The sequence below is a fragment of the Hippopotamus amphibius genome, chromosome 6 (assembly GCF_030028045.1).
Source record: "Hippopotamus amphibius kiboko isolate mHipAmp2 chromosome 6, mHipAmp2.hap2, whole genome shotgun sequence".
NCBI lineage: Eukaryota > Metazoa > Chordata > Mammalia > Artiodactyla > Hippopotamidae > Hippopotamus > Hippopotamus amphibius.
Genome location: NC_080191.1, coordinates 155162435 through 155181923, shown reverse-complemented (window position 1 = coordinate 155181923; position 19489 = coordinate 155162435). Strand labels below are relative to the sequence as shown.

The 19489-nt window shown below is 42.3% G+C and overlaps 1 protein-coding gene and 1 non-coding gene across 2 annotated transcripts in view; one reads left to right on the top strand and one right to left on the bottom strand.

Moving 5' to 3' along the window:
• The window catches only part of USP13 (ubiquitin specific peptidase 13), a 126313-nt gene that overhangs the window by 96013 nt on the left and 10811 nt on the right, over positions 1-19489 (bottom strand). The window contains exon 2 of the mRNA XM_057740107.1: positions 6996-7121. Coding sequence (XP_057596090.1) covers positions 6996-7121 — 126 coding nt within the window. The remainder of the gene's footprint in view (positions 1-6995; positions 7122-19489) is intronic.
• On the top strand, positions 10868-11048 carry LOC130856236 (small nucleolar RNA SNORA81). The gene has a single exon (XR_009054527.1). It is a non-coding gene; the product is annotated as a small nucleolar RNA SNORA81 (small nucleolar RNA).

Below are 19489 nucleotides of genomic sequence, written 5' to 3'. Positions count from 1 at the left end.
TTTTGAAGGAACCTCCAAATTGTTTTCCATAGTGACTGTACCAACTTACATTCCCACCAACAGTGCAGGAGAGTTCCCTTTTCTAAGATCATAATTTAAAAAAATAAAATAAAATAAAAGCTAGAACTGACCACAGAATAGATCAGATCAATAGAATTAATAATTCTGTTTCCTTGGGATCTTAGTTGTAAGTTTCCTTGTACATGCCTTGAGCCTCAGGCCACCTTCACCTCCCCAAGAGGCCCTCTTCTGTCTCTGGGTTGGACTCTGGACCTGCTATGGGTCGTATGGGGTCCACTTAAGCTCTGATCTGGCCCAATTCCTGTGTGTGCTTACTCCCACAGTCCACAGCTGCCAGAGCTACACCTTTTTCATTTGTGGGAACATTCATTGTCTACTCAGATATTCCAAAGACACAGGGTCTCCCTCCTGATCATGGGGATTTAGTCTGCAGTGTGTATATCTGATGGAAAGATTTTAGAACCTCTTCCTTCGTGTCCCTGTCCCTGGTGTTCAGCTTTGGTTTTGTCCCTGCTTCTGCGTGTGGTCTAACCACCAGAGTCTGGTCCTGAGGCTGCCTTGGAGCTTTTGGGTCTTCTCAGTGAGGGTTTCCTTTATTGTTCATCTGCAGATGCAAGTGTGTGGGGAGAGAGAGACTTTGATAGTGGCTCCTCTCCCTGCATGTGACTCAACAGTAGCACACTGCTTGGATCGCAGAAGCCCCGGGGGTGATGCCAAATGTGCAAGGATGGCAGTGGCCGCAGGCATATGACATCTGTCCTTGTTCTTTACTGGTGCCCAACTCAAGGCACCTGATGGGCACCCCTCAGGGGTTTTTTGTATTACTCTGAGACCAGCAGAGCTTCCTTTACTGTTCGTCTGTAGGTGCCGGAGTGTGGGGAGAGAGAGGGTACAACAGTGACTCCTTCTCCTGCATGTGAGCCAGCAGTAGCGCCCTGCCTGGGTCATGGGAGCCCTGGTGGCAACGGCGGTGCCTATTGCACAGGGAAGCCAGCAGGCTTGGGTATAAGCAGAGTGTCTCCAGAGCTGGCCCACTTTGTGGACTTCTTCTGGTTCTCAGCAGCTGGCACACCACGACAGACCCCCCTAGGGGGCTCTTTCTATCCCTTGTCAAGTGCGACAGCCAGGCCCAGAGGGGAACTCCCTTTGCTCATCGCATGTGCTGAAAGAGAAGCTACAACAGTGGGTCCTTCCCCTGCGTGTGAGTCAGCAGTAGTGCCCCGCTTGGCTCACAGGAGCCCTGGCAGCGGCAGCGCCAATTGCAGAGAGAAGCCAGTGGGCTCAGGTACAAGTAGAATGTCTCCAGAGATGTCCTTCTCTGCACACTTCTTCTGTCTCTCGGCCACAGGCACACCAAGGGGCTTTTTCTATCCCTTGTCAACTGTGACAGCCAGGCCCAGAGGGGGCCTCCCTTTGTTTGTCACAGGTGCTGAAAGAGAGGCTACAACAGTGGCTCCTCCCCGCTGCCTGCAATTCAGCAGTAGTGCGCCACCACCATGGCTGCCCAGCTTTCTGCAGAAGGCATTTTCCGCTGCGGATTTCTTCCTTCCTGTCCCCTCAGTCGGTCTCCCCACAGGCAAAAATGTTTCTCACCCTGAACCACTTCTCTGATTCCCACGTTCCAGCTCCCAGACCCCCTGTACAGCTGTGAACCCATGTCTCAGTCCAGGACACACAGAGCCATGGTGCGGACCCTCCGTGTGTTTCTCACTCTTTCCCGCCTGCCACAGCTCAACCGCTTCACCCTCTTTGGACAGCCCCAAATGCCTCCAACAACTACTGTTGAAAGAGTCCATAAATATTAATAAAGAATCGCTGATATTCAGGTCATAATAAGCCTCCATCTAACTGCCCTCAACATTTTTGGAGCCCCAGCTGATGGCTGTTTGCCATCCTAACCTTCATGTATTTTCTACCTCTGGTGGAAGTCCTCAGCAGCAATGAAATAAAACGCCTATCAAGTGGTTATGCAAAAAAGTCATTCATTACCCTTCTGATACTCACACAAAAAATTTTACTCTCAAATAGGACTATTAAAATGTTTGTTTCAAATGGCCAAAACTATATTTCCACACTGCGTGTTCTTCCCATTATTAGGAAAAAGCATGCTTCTAACACACTGCAGTGTGTAGGTCGAACCCTGGCATCTTTCCGAGCCGCCACGTTATGGCAGCACCAAGGCCTTGCAGCTGCTTTAGTCTGCCCTCCTATCAGTCTTATGTCTCCATTTCCACATTTTATTATTGGGCATTGAAAGCGGAATCATCTTTGTGATCCTCACAAAAAGTTTGTACAGCTTCTACTATAAGTTTATAGTTCACATCTCAGGAATATAAAATTGTTGAACCCTTTAGCCCAAAACCCTGTCTCACCAAATACTAATGCCACATTCACTTCAATGCTCTTAGAATCCATCTCCTCCAAGGTCTCAGAGCCTCTGTTCCTCTCCCCTCCACTTACCTGCCTCAGAAATGGATGAGATAAAACCTGCACCAAAGGCATATTTAACTATCCACATTTACCAGTCCTGGAGGTCACCTGCAATCTTTCTATGGAAGTTTATGGCATCCTTTCACTTGTTCCAACCTCCCTGTGCCCTCCACTCTTACATGACCATAGGGGAAGGAAGGAGGAGAGGAGCTGCAGGGAGACCTGTTAGAGCATGAGGCTCTCTCTAAATGTGAGACTCACACCTCAGACTCGGATTAGATCCACTTCCTTTCAAGGAAAAAAAAAAAAAAATTCCAGGTCTTCCTTCCAAAGACCATCGCCTCTGTGCCTGCATCAGTCACCCCTAGAAATCGACAGGGTTTGAGAAAGTGGAACTCCTTGGTCAGCAAACGAGACTGTCAGGATCTGTGCTGGAGCTCAGGCTGCAAGGTGAGTGAAGTCATGCTCCATCCCCTTGAGAAGCTCACCAGCATAGGAGGAGAACACAAATGCAAACAAAGAGCACAAAGGATTCTGATGAGTGTTAAGAGAGGTGAGGATCATATCATAAGGAAAACAAATGATAGTTTTTCTGGGGATGGAGGGTATGGGCAGGGTTGGTGAGGTAAGAAGAGCAGCAGGCATGGCAAATAGCAGCTGCTCGGCAAATATGTTTTGGTCGGATGTTTGGTTGGATGGATGATGGATGGATGGTGGATGGATGATGGATGGATAGATGGATAATGGATGGATGGATGAATGGATGGCTGGGTGGATGATGGATAGATATATGGATATGCTGACCACAGGGAGTACAAGTTAAAAAGGAATGGGAAGTAGAAGCAGGGCATCCCCCCAAAAAGAAAACAGCATGTACAAAGGCCTGAAATTACAGTGTGTTCCAGGAAGGAGAAGTGGTTTGCTGTGTCACGAGCACAGAGCTGGCGGAATAAGAGGGAGGGTTAGAAAGGCTACAGGGGCCAGATCATGGAGGGCCTTGTAATCACATGCAAAAGAGTTTGGAGCTCATTCTGCAATAAAGAGAAAGACATCCGAGATTTAAGCTTCAGTGTGCCACAGATGCATGAGTATATGCATTTGAAAAGATCGCTCTGGGTGCAGCATGCAGACTGGGTGGGACTGAAGGCGGCAAGTTTGAAGGAAGGAAGACTAGTCAGGAAGCCACTAGCACTAGCCCCTTTAAGGCACAAGGAGCACTCAGATAAGAACAGCAGGGATGAAGAGGACAGGATGGACTTCCATGTTATTTGGGAGGCCCAGATAACTGGACTTGGTTACCAACCTGCAGTGGAATGAAAGCAGCATCCAAAGGATGTCTAAGTCTCTAGAATTCAAGACGAAGCACAACACTGAGAAAGAGGATAATTCATTCAGTCTGAGCACAATGAGCTTGAAGTACCTATGAGGTGTCTGAGTAGAAAAGGCCAGGTCATAAATGGGAAGAAAATCCAGAAAAGAGGGGATATATGTGTACGTATGGATGATTCCCTTTGCTGTACAGCTGAAACTGACACAGAAGTGTAAAGCAACTATGCTGTGATTCTGAGCAAGCTATTTCAAGTCTCTGGGCCTCAGCTTCATTTCTTTTCCCTCAGTTTCCTAAAACTTCATCACTTTACACTAAGACAGATGATACAAAGCGAACTTCATCAGAATCACTACATCCCACCAAACAGGAGTAGTGAATGTAAATCACATAGTATTAGGCCAACATTAGATTACTTTAAAGCTAATTATTCAGTTTATAATCTCTCTGACCTCCTGGTCTTCCTTCCTCCTCTTCCTCCTATTCTCCCCACTGTCCAATTTGGGGAATCTCTCCTTTGTCCAGAACTTAAACAGAGACATATTAGGCAGGCTAGTGTGAGAGACTGGATGAACTTCAAATCAGCATTGACTATCAGAAGATCCAAGGTAGCCTACAAACTATTAGGACTAAAGTGAAAATTGAATAGTACTGCTAAATACAAAACCAATATTTGAAAATTAATAACATCTCCAAACAACATGAATAATCAATTAGAATACATTAAAAGATTAAAGACACAGTAACAATAGTTACAAAAATTATAGGGTACCTTAAAAAAAAAATCCAACGAAAGTAAAAGTTCCTTTATTGAAAATTACAAAATATTATTGAAAGACATAAAAGAGACCTGAATCAATAAAGAGGTATGCCATGTTGATGTCATTCAGTCAATATTTATGAAGCACCTACTATGTGCTGGGCACTGTTAAGTGCTCAGGACACAGAAATGAACAGAACAGGCCAGACTCTCTACCCTCACTGAACTTGGACAATGTATAGACTACAGATCAATCTACAAATTCAATATGATAGTGGTCAAAATCTCAATAGGATTTTTTTTAACCAGATGAACTGATTCCAAAGCCCATAAAGAAAAATAAACATCCAAATCCAGGAAATTTCTAGTAAAAAAATGAACATGGAAAAACTGCTTCCACTCCTAGATATCAAGACTTGAGGCACCAACACAGAGACAGACCAATTAGAGCAACAGAACAGAACTGAGAGACGCCAAGCAGACCCAAGTGTGAATGGCAAGTTAAAGCATTTTTTTAAATGGTGCTACAAACCACTGAAAAAACTGGTTATCAATATGGGAGAATAAAAGCAGATTCCAACACTTAAGTATAAAAATAGATTATAGATGAATTAAAGACCTAAAATGTTAAAACATTAAAACACTCAGTCTCTCTTTCTCTCTCTCTCTCTCTCTCTCACACACACACTTCTTTTTAAAAAAGTATTAGAAGAAATATCTTTACAACCTTGAGTTGGGAAACAATTTCTTAGACAAGCTACAAAAAGCACAGCTCATAAGAGAAAAGTTTAATAAGTCTAACTACATCAAAATTCAAAACTTCTGTTCTACAAAAAATTCATAAATGAAATAAAAAGACAAACCACAGACTGTAAGAAAATTTTGTATATGACAGACAAATTTTTGGTATTTAGAATATAAAAAGAACTAATCAGGGGCTTCCTAGGTGACGCAGTGGTTGAGAATCCGCCTGCCAATGCAGGCGACACGGGTTCAATCCCTGCTCCAGGAAGATCCCACATGCTGCGTAGCAACTAAGCCCGTGCGCCACAACTATTGAGCCTGCACTTTAGAGCCCATGAGCCACAACTATTGAGCCCATGTGCTGCAGCTACTGAAGCCCACGCACCTAGAGCCCATGCTCCACAACAAGAGAAGCCACAGCAATGAGGAGCCCACGCATCACAAAGAAGAGTAGCCCCCACTCCCCGCAACTAAAAAGAAAGCCCGTGCACAGCAAAAAAGACCCAACACAGCCAATAAAATAAATAAATAAACAAATTTTTAAAAAAATAAAATAAAAAGAACTAATCAAACTTTTAAGAAAAAGGTAAACCCATAGAGAAATAGGTCAAAAATATAAAAAGGCAAGTCAAAGAAGAGAAAAGGAGAATAGCCGAAAAGACAGTAAACCCTCATAGGAGGAAATGCCAGATATTTAGATGCCACTTTACAACCATTCAATTGGCAAAAATCAAAAGTCTGACCAATCATTGCTTGAGGGTGCGGGGAAACACAGTCAAGGCAGATTGGAATGTATACTGGTGCAACCAACCACTATGGGGAGGGATTTAACAATATCCAGTAAAAATGAACGTAAGCACATTCGTGAGCCAATGCTGTCACTTCTAGATATATTTCTGAAAGAAATCTTGCACATGTTCCCCCAGGAGAAATGTATAAAAATGTTAACTGGTACATTGTTTGTAGAAGCAAAAAAAAATGGAAACAATCTAAATGTTTTCATCGATGGGAGAATAGAATAATAAATGACAAGGTACTCATAAGATGGAACACCAAACTACTACTGAAATGAGTTAAGTACATCTGGATGCATCCCAACATGAATAGATTCTGTTGAAGGGGAAAGCTCGAGGAAGAATTAGAGGGAACAATAGGATAGTATTTACCTACATCTTTAAAACACAAAAAGTCATACTATATATTGTTCATGAATACCCATGACTAAATAAAATATAATGACACACATGCGAATGAGAAACAGCAAATTCACAACGGTGGTTACTTCTGCAGAAGGAGGGGACCAAAAGGGACTTGAACTTTTAGGAAAGCTCTTTCACTCACTTAAAAAAAAAAAAAATCTGAAGAAAAACATCCAAATATTTTTTACTTCTGATCTTTGTATCCATGAATGTTTCTAGCATTATTTTCTGTAGTTTTCTGTACTTATGACTTGATTTTTTTTTTTTCCAATCAGCCAACTCATGTCTTTCTTAACAACCTCAATCAGAGGCTTAGAGGAAGAGAGAAATAAAATTGGTTAAGCTAAGGTTTGGGAAGTCTATGAATTTCTGCCAACAGTGCTAGTTTTCTTTCCCATCATCCAAGAGAATGAGAAGTTATGTGGGCATAGTAAAATCTCCATGTGATGAATCCCACTAAGACAGCGTTACAGGGATGATGTCAAGGCCAGTTCTCCCAAAGTGTGTACCTCACCTCGCGCACGTGTCTCTTCAGGTGCATGTAGACACTCTGTCCAGTTTTTCGAAAATGTCTTTCCACGTGTTCCCTTCCAAAGGCCAAAAATGTATTCATGCACACATAGAGTCCACCTTCAGAGTTCTAGAAGAGACAGGTTACAGCATTAGTCAAGCAGTCTAGACACAGAAAAAGGGAAGGGAAAGGCAAAGGGTGACAAATGATGAAGACGACGTCTGGCAAAAGGCCACCTGGCCATTGCAGCCATCTGCAGAGACCTCCGGGGGCTCACAGCCACCCAGAGGCAGCTCCCGCCCCAACCCTGGGTTCCCGGTGCTGAGCACGGTCTCATGGGCAGGGAGCTCCTCAGAGGCCTTAGGAAATAAAGAGGCCTGCCTGACTCCCCAAACTGGGGTAAGGGACTATCGGGGATAGAAGAATGTTGGCAACTGATCCAACAACCATAAAATAATGTTATTTTTTTCACTTGTATTGAAGTACAGTTGATTTACATTGTTGTGTTACTTTCTGCTGTACAGCAAAGTGATTCAGCTATACATATGTATACATTCTTTTTCATATTCTTTCCCATTATGGTTTATCACAGGATATTGATTATAGTTCCTTGTGCTATACAGTATGACCTTGTTGTTTACCCATTCTATATATAATAGTTTGCATCTGCTAATCCCAAAACCCAGTCCTTCCCTCCCCCACCCTTTCCCCCTTGGCAACCACAGTCTGTTTTCTATGCATCGACCATCAGTGCAGTGGTTCATCATCTTTCTTCCTCATTGGTCAGTGCGGGTTTCCAGGAACATAAAGTTTTATATCCTTTTAGCAGGACAGGATGCTTCAAAGATATTGTTCCCTTCCTTTGGTGACGCATGATATTTGATGGTGCCCATTAATAAATTACAACAATTGAATAAATAAATAATAATATAATAAGTAAATAATAAAAGATGGAGTCCTCACGTTATTGCATGCCTGATATATGCCAGGTGTTTTGCACGTATTATTTCTAATCCCAACAATACTGCAAGCTGTTTAGTATTATTTCTGTTGTATTTTATAGTTAAAAAAAAAAAACTAAGGATAAGTCACTTGTCCAAGTTCACACAACTTGAAAGTGTCAGAGTTAAATTTGAATCTATTTCTCTTTTATCCCTCTCTACCATACTTCAAATATTATTTAATTACAGACATACTGCTACAAACAGGCAAGGATATTTTTCACATTTAAGATACTTGATTTTCTATCCCAACTTCATCTCTCCTTTTCTCTTACTTTACTTAATGTGCTTCTCTGTAAACTTAGCCTATAAAATTAGCCATCCTTTCCTCAATGGAAATGGATTTTTAATACGATCCTATTAGTCACACCCCTCCAAAAAATTATTTAAAAAACAAAAATTTTAAATACATGTTAGAATTGCCAACAAACACTTACCAAAATTCCCTACGCTGAATTTTAGTAGAGCATGAATTACAATATCAATACAGACATTGAGGACTTCCTAGGTGGTGCAGTGGTTAAGAATCTGCCTGCCAATGCAGGGTACACGGGTTCGATCCCTGCTCCAGGAAGATCCCACATGCCACAAAGCAACTAAGCCCATGCACCACAACTATTGAGCCCGTGTGCCACAACTACTGAAGCCCACGCATCTAGAGCCCATGCTCCACAACAAGAGAAGCCACCGCAATGAGGACTCCATGCACCACAATGAAGAGTAGCCCCTGCTCGCTGCAACTAGAGAAAGCCTGTGTGCAGCAATGAAGACCCAATGCAGCCAATAAATAAATAAATTTATGAAAACAAAACAAACAAAAAGAAAACCATATGGTCATGTTAAAAAAAGAAAAAATACAGCCATTGATGGTCATTGCAAATATATGAAAAATAATCTTTAAAGTTCCAATAACTCAAGATTGTTTATTTTTTAAAATTTCAAATAAAATTCTCCAACACTGTTTCTGTGGTTTATAAGCCAGACACAAAGGAGTCTTGTCACAAGAACACTAAAACAGCATTAGTTCAAATATGTGTTTATTATTATAGTATTTACATTGCATAAGGCAAAAAAAAGAAAAAGTCACAAAGAAAGAAGTAAAATGGCCTCAATCTGCTGATGACATTATTGTCTGCATGGAAAATCCTAAGGAATATACAATCTACTAAAAATAACTAATAAAACTAATAAGTGAATTTAATTTAGCAACATCATGGGATACAGGTTAATAGACAAAAATCTATTTCAATTTTATACTCTGGCAACAAATATTTACAAGTGAAATTTTTAAAACTTCACTATAAGATACCATCCAAAAAATTCAGAATTTTTTCAGACGCTTGTGCGTCTGGTTAACTTTTTCCCTTTAAATGAGATCATTTGAATAAAATCAGAAAATTCTTCAACTAGAGGCAACACATTACATTCACCTGATCAACAGATTAGGCAAATATTTTTAATAGATTTTTTAAATAAACATATTCTTTTGCATAGTCATAATCCTTAAGAAAAAAATATTGCATCACTATAATGGTCAGTTATTCATTAAGCCCATTAAATTGAGTATCTCATAGTGTGATTTAAAAAAAAAAAGAACACCTCCATTCTCTTCCAATAGAATATAATTTGACCAAAAAGAATTCAAAGCAGGAGACACAATAGGGGAAATATGAGATTTGTAACCAGAGGTCCTGAACTGCCTCTAATTAGCTCTGTCGCCTAAACAGACTGTCAGATAGTCTCTGAGCTTCAGTATTTTCCTCAATAAACATGGTTGTAGCAATAATTCCACCTCACAGGGTTTCATGAAGTTCAAAGGGGATGAAACACCCTCTGTGCTATAAATCATTACATACACATCAATAATTATTTATTACGAGCTAAAAGGTCTGTGTGCCACATGTATCTCCTATTATCACGATTATTTTATAATTGGGGGGAAAGAAGGAAGAAAACAGTGAGTCTGACAACCACACAGGCTGGGGATAAAAAATATTAATCTGTCAGAAAATGTAATAATGGGCAACTAGTGGGAGAACCAAGAAATTAGCAAGCAGAGGAAGAAAAACGAACGTTCAAGTATAGCATTTTTCTGAAGAAAAATATAGAATAGCTATATAACGTGAGAGCATATAAAGTAATCTCTAAAATAATCATGAAGTCTTTGCTAATTTCATTGCCAAGAATTTTTTACTTATTAGGGAATTTGATAAAAATTTAATATACCTAACATTCAACCTCAAATCTCTGGAGTCACTTGATATTGTCACAAAGTCCATAATCAAAGAGAAAAATGCTTTGGCACTCACAGACGCCCCCACATAGGGAAGGATTCTATTATAAACATCCAAGGGCATCCCACACATGGTATGGGCTTCTGAGACACCATATGCCCCTCACTAGAGGCTCTGAGATGGAAGAACTGCCCAGGGGACTTGCCAGTAGTTCTAAAAATTCAAGACACACTGAGACAGAGAACCCTTTAAAAGCCACCCCATATAGAACAAACACCCCAGTCGAATGAGCTACACTTTCTTCCCCATTGCCTCATTAATGTCTAAATATTGGTCCCATAAGACACTTTCTTTCACAGACAAAATCAATACTACATGCCATGTGCTCCTAGCAGCTTCACTCACTAATGATGACAAGTCTGTGCTGACAAATCTCAACCAGATTCCTCTGCAACCAAAGCACAGAGAATGGTTTACAGCCTGGGATCAGAGCTAAGCTAATTGTCTCTTAAGAGTTTCCAAACCCTCACCCTCATCCTCTCATTGACCACCCACACCCCCACTAAGATCACTGCCCCAGAAAGCACTGTAAAGCACTTGCCTTCATGTGGCCAACAGTGCAGCCAAGAAATGCAGCAGGACCTTCTTTCATAAGCGCTGTGCTGAAGCTACAGAAACTAGGATCACACCTTGGTTTTTGTAATAATGCTACCAGAGCACACACAAGAAGAAAAGAAACTGCACTAGGCTGTGAAGACTAGGGCGGACCACCTCTTGCTTAATGTCCAGTGTCTTTTGTCTTAAGATTTGGTGTGATATAGCTTTAGAAAAAAAATAAAAATTAAAAAAAGTTTTAAAAAAGAAATCAGACAGGTTAGAGAACTGTACCAACTGACAGTGAAATGTACCTCAAAGAATAAGAGGGCAGAATACAAAATGATACTTTTTTCGAGTAATAGTGGTAGAGTGTTTATTAAATTAAAATAGATTACAATGAAACTCACATATATTGGGCTAATTTTTTAATAAATGGTAGCATAAGAATGGAGATTCCAAAAATACATTCATTCTATGATAACTGCTTAATATACGTCAAATCACAAGATACACAAAAATGAGGGGTGGGAGTAGAAATTACTAATAAAAGTTACTGGGACAGTTAGCAGTATAGAAGAAAATTAACCTAGATCCACATCTTACACTAAACTCTATAATAAGGTCCAGACAGATCCAAGAGATAAGCATTTAAAAAACTGGCAAAAGAGCAGAATAGTGTATTTATCCTACTTGTGAAGGGGAAAATAATTTCTGGCCAAGAAAATATACAATATCAAAAGAGATGGAATAGTTGAGAATAAAAATGTAAACACTAATGAACACGTTTTGCATTACAAACTATAATGAAACAAACAGAAAACCAACAATAACAAAATGGGGAAAGATGTACAGTACAGTGAAGAAAAGCGTATATCCAAACTATGTAAAAAGTCATAAAATTATTGATACAAGATGTCAACATTGGGGTTCAACTTGGTAAGAGCTTGTTTTTTTAAAGATCGCTTAGTTTTAACTGTAAGAAAATATTAAAATCAAATCATCATATCTTTACTACCTCCTGAAGTAAGCACATTAAAACAATCACAAGGCAATTATACACCTACTAAACTAGCAAAAAGAATTAATATTGCACAGCCTGAAGCCACAGAGAAAACCCATATATCTACTCCCACAATATAAATTGGTTCCGCCCTTCTAGAGAACAATAAAACTGTGACCTTTGACACAGTATTCCTCCTTTGAGAATGACTTCAGGAACCCAACAGTAAGAGAGAGGAAAAAAAACTAATTCGTACAAAAATATTCACAGATGAACTATTTATAACAGGAAAAAGTAGCAATGCCCCCAAACAGAGGAACTAAGAACCTGAGACATATAAACACAACAAATAATGTAACATTATTTAAAATGACAAATGTATGAATTGTGTGTAATTGTGTACAGAAAATATATAGAATTGTGTATAACATACATACAAAAATAATATTCATGGAAAATGAACACATGCTGATGATAAGGAAGAAAAGGGAGAGAGGAAGGGAGGTTGTACACTGACAAAAACCTGAAATGAAACTGGTACAGATCAATGGTTTTATATTTATTTAAGTTCTTGACTTGGGGGTCCTCAGCCTCACCTCCCATTACCTTCATGCTTGGTATAGAGTGGTGTTTCTCACACTACTGTCAAGAAGGACCAGGTTGTTTCATTTTCTTTTGTGTTTTGTTTTGCTTCTGTTCATTAAAGAAAGATACATGGTCCTTGTGGTCCCACTGCACATGGCTAGTTCTCAGCTCCAGCCAGGTGTGAACCTACACATGTAAAGTGCCACAAAACCCAAATGGGTCTACACCCTGTTCAAACAAATTAATCCACTACTCATGCACTTGGATGTGGCTGCAATGTCAAGTTGCTATAGAAATTTCTAAACACTTACTCTCAATGTTTGTGCTTATCTCGTGGCACCAGTCAGCTGACCACACTTCAAGTAGCCCTGGTCTACAGCTAGGTGAACTGCCCAATTCTGAGTGTCTCACTGTCAGGAAAGCAACTCTTGGAGGACCTCCAGGGACACCAGGCCAGGCCTCAAGCCTCCAGAGCAGCCCACGTCAAAACCAGCTGCACCGCCTGCACATCTGCAGACGCTGCCCAGATCCCACACGGGTCCACCAATCTACCCCGCCAGCCTCTGCCCAAGGTCAATTCCCACACCCCTCTGCTCACCCCTCTGTGCCGACCGTCCTTAACCCCAAATCCACTTTCATTTCACAACTGTTAGTATCTTATTCACTGAAATCTGTAGCTCTGAAAAACCGACCCATGTAGTTATTTGTCATTCCATTACATAGTTTAGTCTCTCTCTCAAACTGGTCCTCAGTGCCCTTCTGATCTGGATTTAAAATACATTGCACAGCACAGGCTCAGGCTCCATTTCAAGTCTTTGGCATAACTAAACAATGGGAATCATCAAAAGGAAACCGCTGGCCCAACACAGAGAAAAGCCTGAGGCACTAGCAGGAATACTCACTTTTCAGGTCTGTTTGGCTAAAAGTATGCTCTTAGCAACATGGACACCAGAACTGCACTCTTCCAGCTCTCCTGCCTTCCGAAACCAAGCAAGTCTCACTCAGTTCTTCAAGATAGCAGTGCTGTCTCCACACCCCCATGCCACCGGGGGCCCTATCTGGCTCCTACTTCCAGACGCCGCCCAGCCCGGAATGGCCAGTGTGTGCTTCTCTGCACATTCGTAACTAAAGAAGATTCTAATTATCATTTACATGGCGCACTGAACAGAAACTTGACCAAGATGTAAGACTTGATTTAGAAACCTGAAATTATAAGGAAGTCAAGAAATACTACTCAGGGCTTCTCCAAGCCTCCATAACAATTCCCTCTGTCAACTTCTCCCACCCCACGATCAAACCCTAACAGAGAGAAGCAGCGTTATAAGTCCATGTATTGTTTAAACCCAGTCGTCAATGCATTTCAATACAGAAACAAGAGATACAGAGCCATTCACTTTTTACTTTACGTTGGATGACCCTGCATACTATTTGCATACTATTCAGAAGTAACATCAAGGTCAAAGTCACCTTGTTTTACACTGCCTGACATTTAAAAGAATATTAAAACAGTGGCTAATATAAAGGTCAAGGTTACAACATGTTTCAGAGGACCAAGTGAACAATTATTTTAAATAAAAATACACCATACTGTCAATTAGTAGGTGTTCCAAGAACTTTGTTTACAATGGTGCGTTCTTGGAGACCAGCCTCTGCTGGAAGACAGGAAGGGAGAGGGAGCCTGCGTGAGCCACGCACTCAGGAAACAGCGTCCCTTGTTTGTATAACATCAGAACAGTGTGGAAAACAAGCGGTCATCGCCTCAAAGAGAAACATGATGTAGGTAGACGGAGTCACAACAAATCCATGTCCAGGACAAATTACATACCAACTCCAGGGAAGACTGTGACTCACACACTCGTGCACAAGGGAGACAAAAGGGACAAGAACGCAGTATTTTCTAGAATGTTATTTTAAAAAAAAAGGAGAGAAAAGAAATGAACTAAATTAACTGCTTATAATAGTGACAAGAAATAACCTGTATGCTCAAGAACAGACTTGCTTAGTAATTTATGGTACATCCATGAAATACAACACTCTTCAGCCATTTAAAATTGAGTTGAGGGCTTCCCTGGTGGTGCAGTGGTTGGGAATCCGCCTGCCAATGCAGGGGACACGGGTTCAATCCCTGGATCGGGAAGGTCCCAGATGCCACGGAACAACTAGGCTCGTGCGTCACAACTACTGAGCCTGTGCTCTAGAGCCCAAGAGCCACAGCTACTGAGCTCACGTGCTGCAACTACTGAAGTCCACGCGCCTAGAGCCCGTGCTCTGCAACAAGATAAGCCACAGCAATGAGAAGCCCTCGCACTGCAATGAAGAGTAGCCCGCGCTCACCACAACTAGAGAAAGCCCATGCAGCAATGAAGACCCAACACAGACAATTAATTAATTAATTAAAAAATAAAATAAAATTGACTTGGGATGAGTATTTGCTGGTCCCTCATCCTGAGATCTTGCCCTCCCAGAGAGTACCCCACCATGCTCCACCCCCATCACACTGTATCAAGACCCCAACTCTCTTGTCTCTACTGTCAGGCTCCTCTATCACATTTATCTCTGCTGGAAATTATCTTTTAGGAAAAGCTGTACATGGTATTTTTGACTGAGAAAGCAAGTAACAAAAGAGTGTCATATCAGCATCGGGAGACAAGGCAGGATTTTTTTTTTTTCTTTCACATAGTCTTTTGGCATTTTCTAATTTTTCTTCAGGAACATGGATTCACTTTTTAATAATAAAACAATAATATTTTTCTTAACTGAAAGTATTTAGAATCAAAAAAATATACGTGGAATAGAACAGGCAGTCATTCAAATGTTTCATTTTCTTAAACCAAGCTCTCCTTAGGCTTTCACAACTTCACAGCTGTAAGGGGCTGGATATTCTCACCACTCCAAGTAAAACTGTGGTTTGAAATAACAAAGAGATATCTGGAAATGAGTAGCTAAGGAAATGTGGGAACACACAAGTAAAAGAGAAGTGTTAGGGAAGCAGAGGAGAATGTGATTACAACTGAGAAAATGAAACTAATCAAGGACACTGTAGCCCGGTTGGATGCCATCCAAGTTTACAGGCGCGGATGGTCTGTGCGGAGCCTGGAAAAGAAGCTGTGAGAATGAGGCTAGGATGTCTTCTCCAGGGGGCAAAAGAAGGGGGGCGGGGGGGATGTGGGGCAGGGAGAGTTTATTCAGCAGACAGAGAGACAAACAAGCTTGGTGTCCTGATCACAGTTACATTCTAGCAAGGAGAGACAGAAAATAAACAGAAAGAGACATAAAAGGTCATTTCCAGCAGAGATAAAAGTGATAGAGGAGCCTGACGGTAGAGACAGGAGAGTTGGGGTCTTGATACAGTGCGGTGGGGGTGGAGCATGGGAGACTGCTCTCTGGGAGGGCAAGATCTCAGGATGAGGGACCAAGCAAGCAAAGTGCAAAGAGCACCTCTCTAGACGAAAAAGCACGTGAAAAGGCACAACTCCAGGAAAAGCTTGGCTATGTCCTCAAAGGACAGAAAGAAACTCAGGGTGATGGAGTCAAGGGAGAGGGAGGAGAGGTCTGCAGAGGCAGGAGAGGAGCAGGATGAGAAACCACCAGAGGGTTCCCAGATGAGAAGCACCACAATCCCAACTACATTTTGAAAGATCACCCTGGGTACGGGGAGAGACTTTTGGGGAGAAGATCCAGAGAAGACATGGTTCCGAGGCTACTGTACAGTCTAGACCCACGCTGTCCAAAACAGTAGCCACTAGCCACATGTGAACATTTCAATCTAAATTAATTTAAATTGTGTTAAATAAAAAATTCAGTTTCTTAATCGCACTGGCCACATTTCAAGTGCTTAATGCATGTGGCTAGGGGTTAGCAGACTGGGCAGCACAGATACGGAACAATTCCATTGTCCCAGAAAGTTCTTTTAGATGACCCTGTCTAAACGAGGCAAGACGGTGGCTTAATTGACATATACACACTACCAAATGTAAAACAGATGGCTAGTGGGAAGCTGCTGCAGAATACAGGGAGGTCAACTCGATGATGGGTGATGACTTCGAGGGATGGGATAGGGCGGGTAGCAGGGAGTCGCAGGAGGGAGGGGATATGGGGATATATGTATAAATATAGCTGATTCACTTTGTTGTACAGCAAAAACTGGCACAACAGTGTAAAGCAATTATACTCCAATGAAGAGTTTAAAAATTCTAAAAATTTTTAAAAATTTAAAAATTCAAATTAAAAAACAAAAAAAGACAGTGGCTTAGCTTGGGGGAGGTGGGGGGGGTAGCTCGTGGTAGAGATGGGGAAACTGAGGCAGATTCCGGATATAACTTTAGGATACAGCCCATAAGCACAGAAGACAGAATAGCTGTAGAAGTGTGTAGAAAAGGGCAAAATTGAGGTCAACCCCTAATTGTTTTGATTCGTTATTTCATTAGACTTCCCACCTCTATCTGCTCAACTCTTGCTTTCATCAAGCAACCATCTGCCTATTAATTCAGTCTCTCGGGTACTTCCATATCTGAACGATACATGTGAATATTCCAATGACTGGAGCACAGATTCCCCAGTACAATCAGGCTTCTAGAGCAAAACAGACAACAGTTTTAAAATACAAAAAGCAAGTGGACGCAGACGGGAAGCTGATGTGCAGTAAAAAAGTAAAACAAAGTTCCAGATCAAGCGCAGCAAGCACGCAACCCACAGAAAGGGGAAATGGGATTGAGAAAAAGCACTATCAAAAAATAGGCTGAGTCGCGAGGAAAGGCTCCAACAGTTCAGCAGTAGGGCAGAACTACCAGAATACAACATTTGCAAAATCCAAAACCCTGGTTTCAACAGAAAATCCACAGAAATAAATTTGTCTATATCAGCTAAATAGAAAAAAAAACAAATGCATATAATCCCAAGAGAGTGTAGGCCTCTCTACTAAATACTGATAAATCATGCTGTGGGCCATGAAGTGTTAAGAAAAAAGAGAAATGTGAATGCAGTCATGATTCTTTCCGTTTGCTCCAACTGTGACGTTCTCTGTGCAGGTAACGCCTATGCCTTAGAGCTGCACAGCCTGGTCCCAGAGGGCTAAAGGCACAGTCCAAGCAGCAAGGTTTTGACACACTATAAATTTACCGTTCCACCGAGGCATCATTTATTAACGTTTTTCCTAAGTATAAAACTAGGTCCTTGCTCTGGGTATTTGGAGCAATGAGGATGCTATCACCTCAACAGCTGGGAAGGGTTTGGGCAGGACACAAAGAAGGAGCAGGTACTACAATGCTCACAGGACACATGGGCAAAATAAAAATGGTCAGAGGATGAAGACACTACGGTGAGCACCTTCAGCAGCGCTGAACTGAAGCTAAAATCCATCTAAGTAATTCCCAGCTTACATCTAAAAAAAATATGTGAAACCCCCTTGTCAAAGGCAAAAAGCTCTTATAGTCTTTTCTTATTATTTTTTAAGAATAAATGGCTTTTTTCAAGATGTGTTTCCCCTGATAAACTACATTAAACATGAAGATTAGGTTCCCAGGCTAACCCATAAAAACCCATCAGTATGAGCTGAATTTGGGTATGAATAACAGCCGTGAAGAGAGCTCCCTGCTAGGAGGTCAGAATACACTCACACCCAAGGCTTTCTCTACAGGACAGAGCCTCACAAACAATTACCAAGTACAGGATGTCCCTCTATGGCAACCCCATGACCCTAAAAATCCCATTCCACCTTCTTCTCGGAGAGATCCTCCACGACACCCCACTGAAGAGAAGGACAGCAATAAGCAGCGTTCCACGGGCAGCCGTGATTACAACCCTGCAAGGTAGGTAGTACAGAAGGGAAAACCGAGGCTCAGAGAAAGTCAGTGAAATTAAAGCACGTGAAGTCCTGTTGCTATTAAGTAGTAAGAAGAAGGGAAGACTCGGACCCAGGCCAGTCTGGCCCCCCACATGCTACCAGGTGCAACTGAGAAGCAGATGTCATTTTGGTGGCAGGAGCTAGCTGGGCGGCTGCTGGTAAGCACACGCCGTTGCGGGGGCCTGGAGAAAAGAGCAGTCCCTTCTTTTCTTTCAAGGCTGTTTCACTCCAAGAAAGCAGAAGAAGAAGGCAAAGGAGAGCCACCTCACTCGAGGTAGTAGCCTGGGCCGGGTGCTCTGCCAGGCTTTCCTGCAAGGGAGGGGAGAGGCTGGAGCAGGCCCTGCCAACTCCACTCCCTCAACTCAAAAGGACAGCTGGAGTCCTTGCAGGTGGCCGTTCCAGGCTGACAGCTCCCTGACAACAGCAGTGGCAAGACCCACTGTGCCAGGCTCTGAAACGCTAGGGAAGCAGCTGCAGGGTTTGGCGGCCTCCACGGTGCAAGCACCCTCGTCAACTTCAGCCACTAAACTGGATCTATCAGTGGTCCCGCTCTGCTGGTTGGGGTCTGGAGAGAGAGCCCACACCAGCTGAGGCTCCTTCCAAAGCCTCGGGCTGGAAACACTGCCCCGGGATCCTGTCTGAGTTTCTCTGGAACTTGGGCTGATCCGTGGGAGGGCGAGAGGCCTCTGCCAATTGCTGCTTCCTTAACAACCCAAGGAGCAAAGATCCAGGAGCAAAGAGGTGGGGCCCTGGGGCCCTTCATAAGGAAGAGCTGCGTACAAACCCTCTAAACTAGGGGCTGCCAGACTCTGCAATCCAAACGCTGACCTCTGAGCTCCAAGCCAGCCCCCAGCGTCCCTCTGAGCATGCAGTACTTGCCCACCCGCATCTGACCCCTCGCCTTCCTCATCTAAGTCCTGGATACCCTCCATCTCCCGGGGTACCAGCCGTGAAGTCATCTTCAACTCCTCCCACTCCTTCATCCACTGCGTATTCCAACACCAAGTCGGGCTACATCTTTCATCAAAATCTCTGCCAAGTTTAGTCCCACCACCCACCATCTCTATTCCCACTGCCATCACCCTCAGGAAAGTGCCCCCCTCCAATATTACAAGAGACTCCTAGCTGAATTCCTATTCAAGGTCTCCACACCTCCCAACATATTCCTCATCTACTTCCAGAACAGCCACACCGAATAACCACGGCCTCACACTGTTCCCTTGCTCTCAACTGGCCTG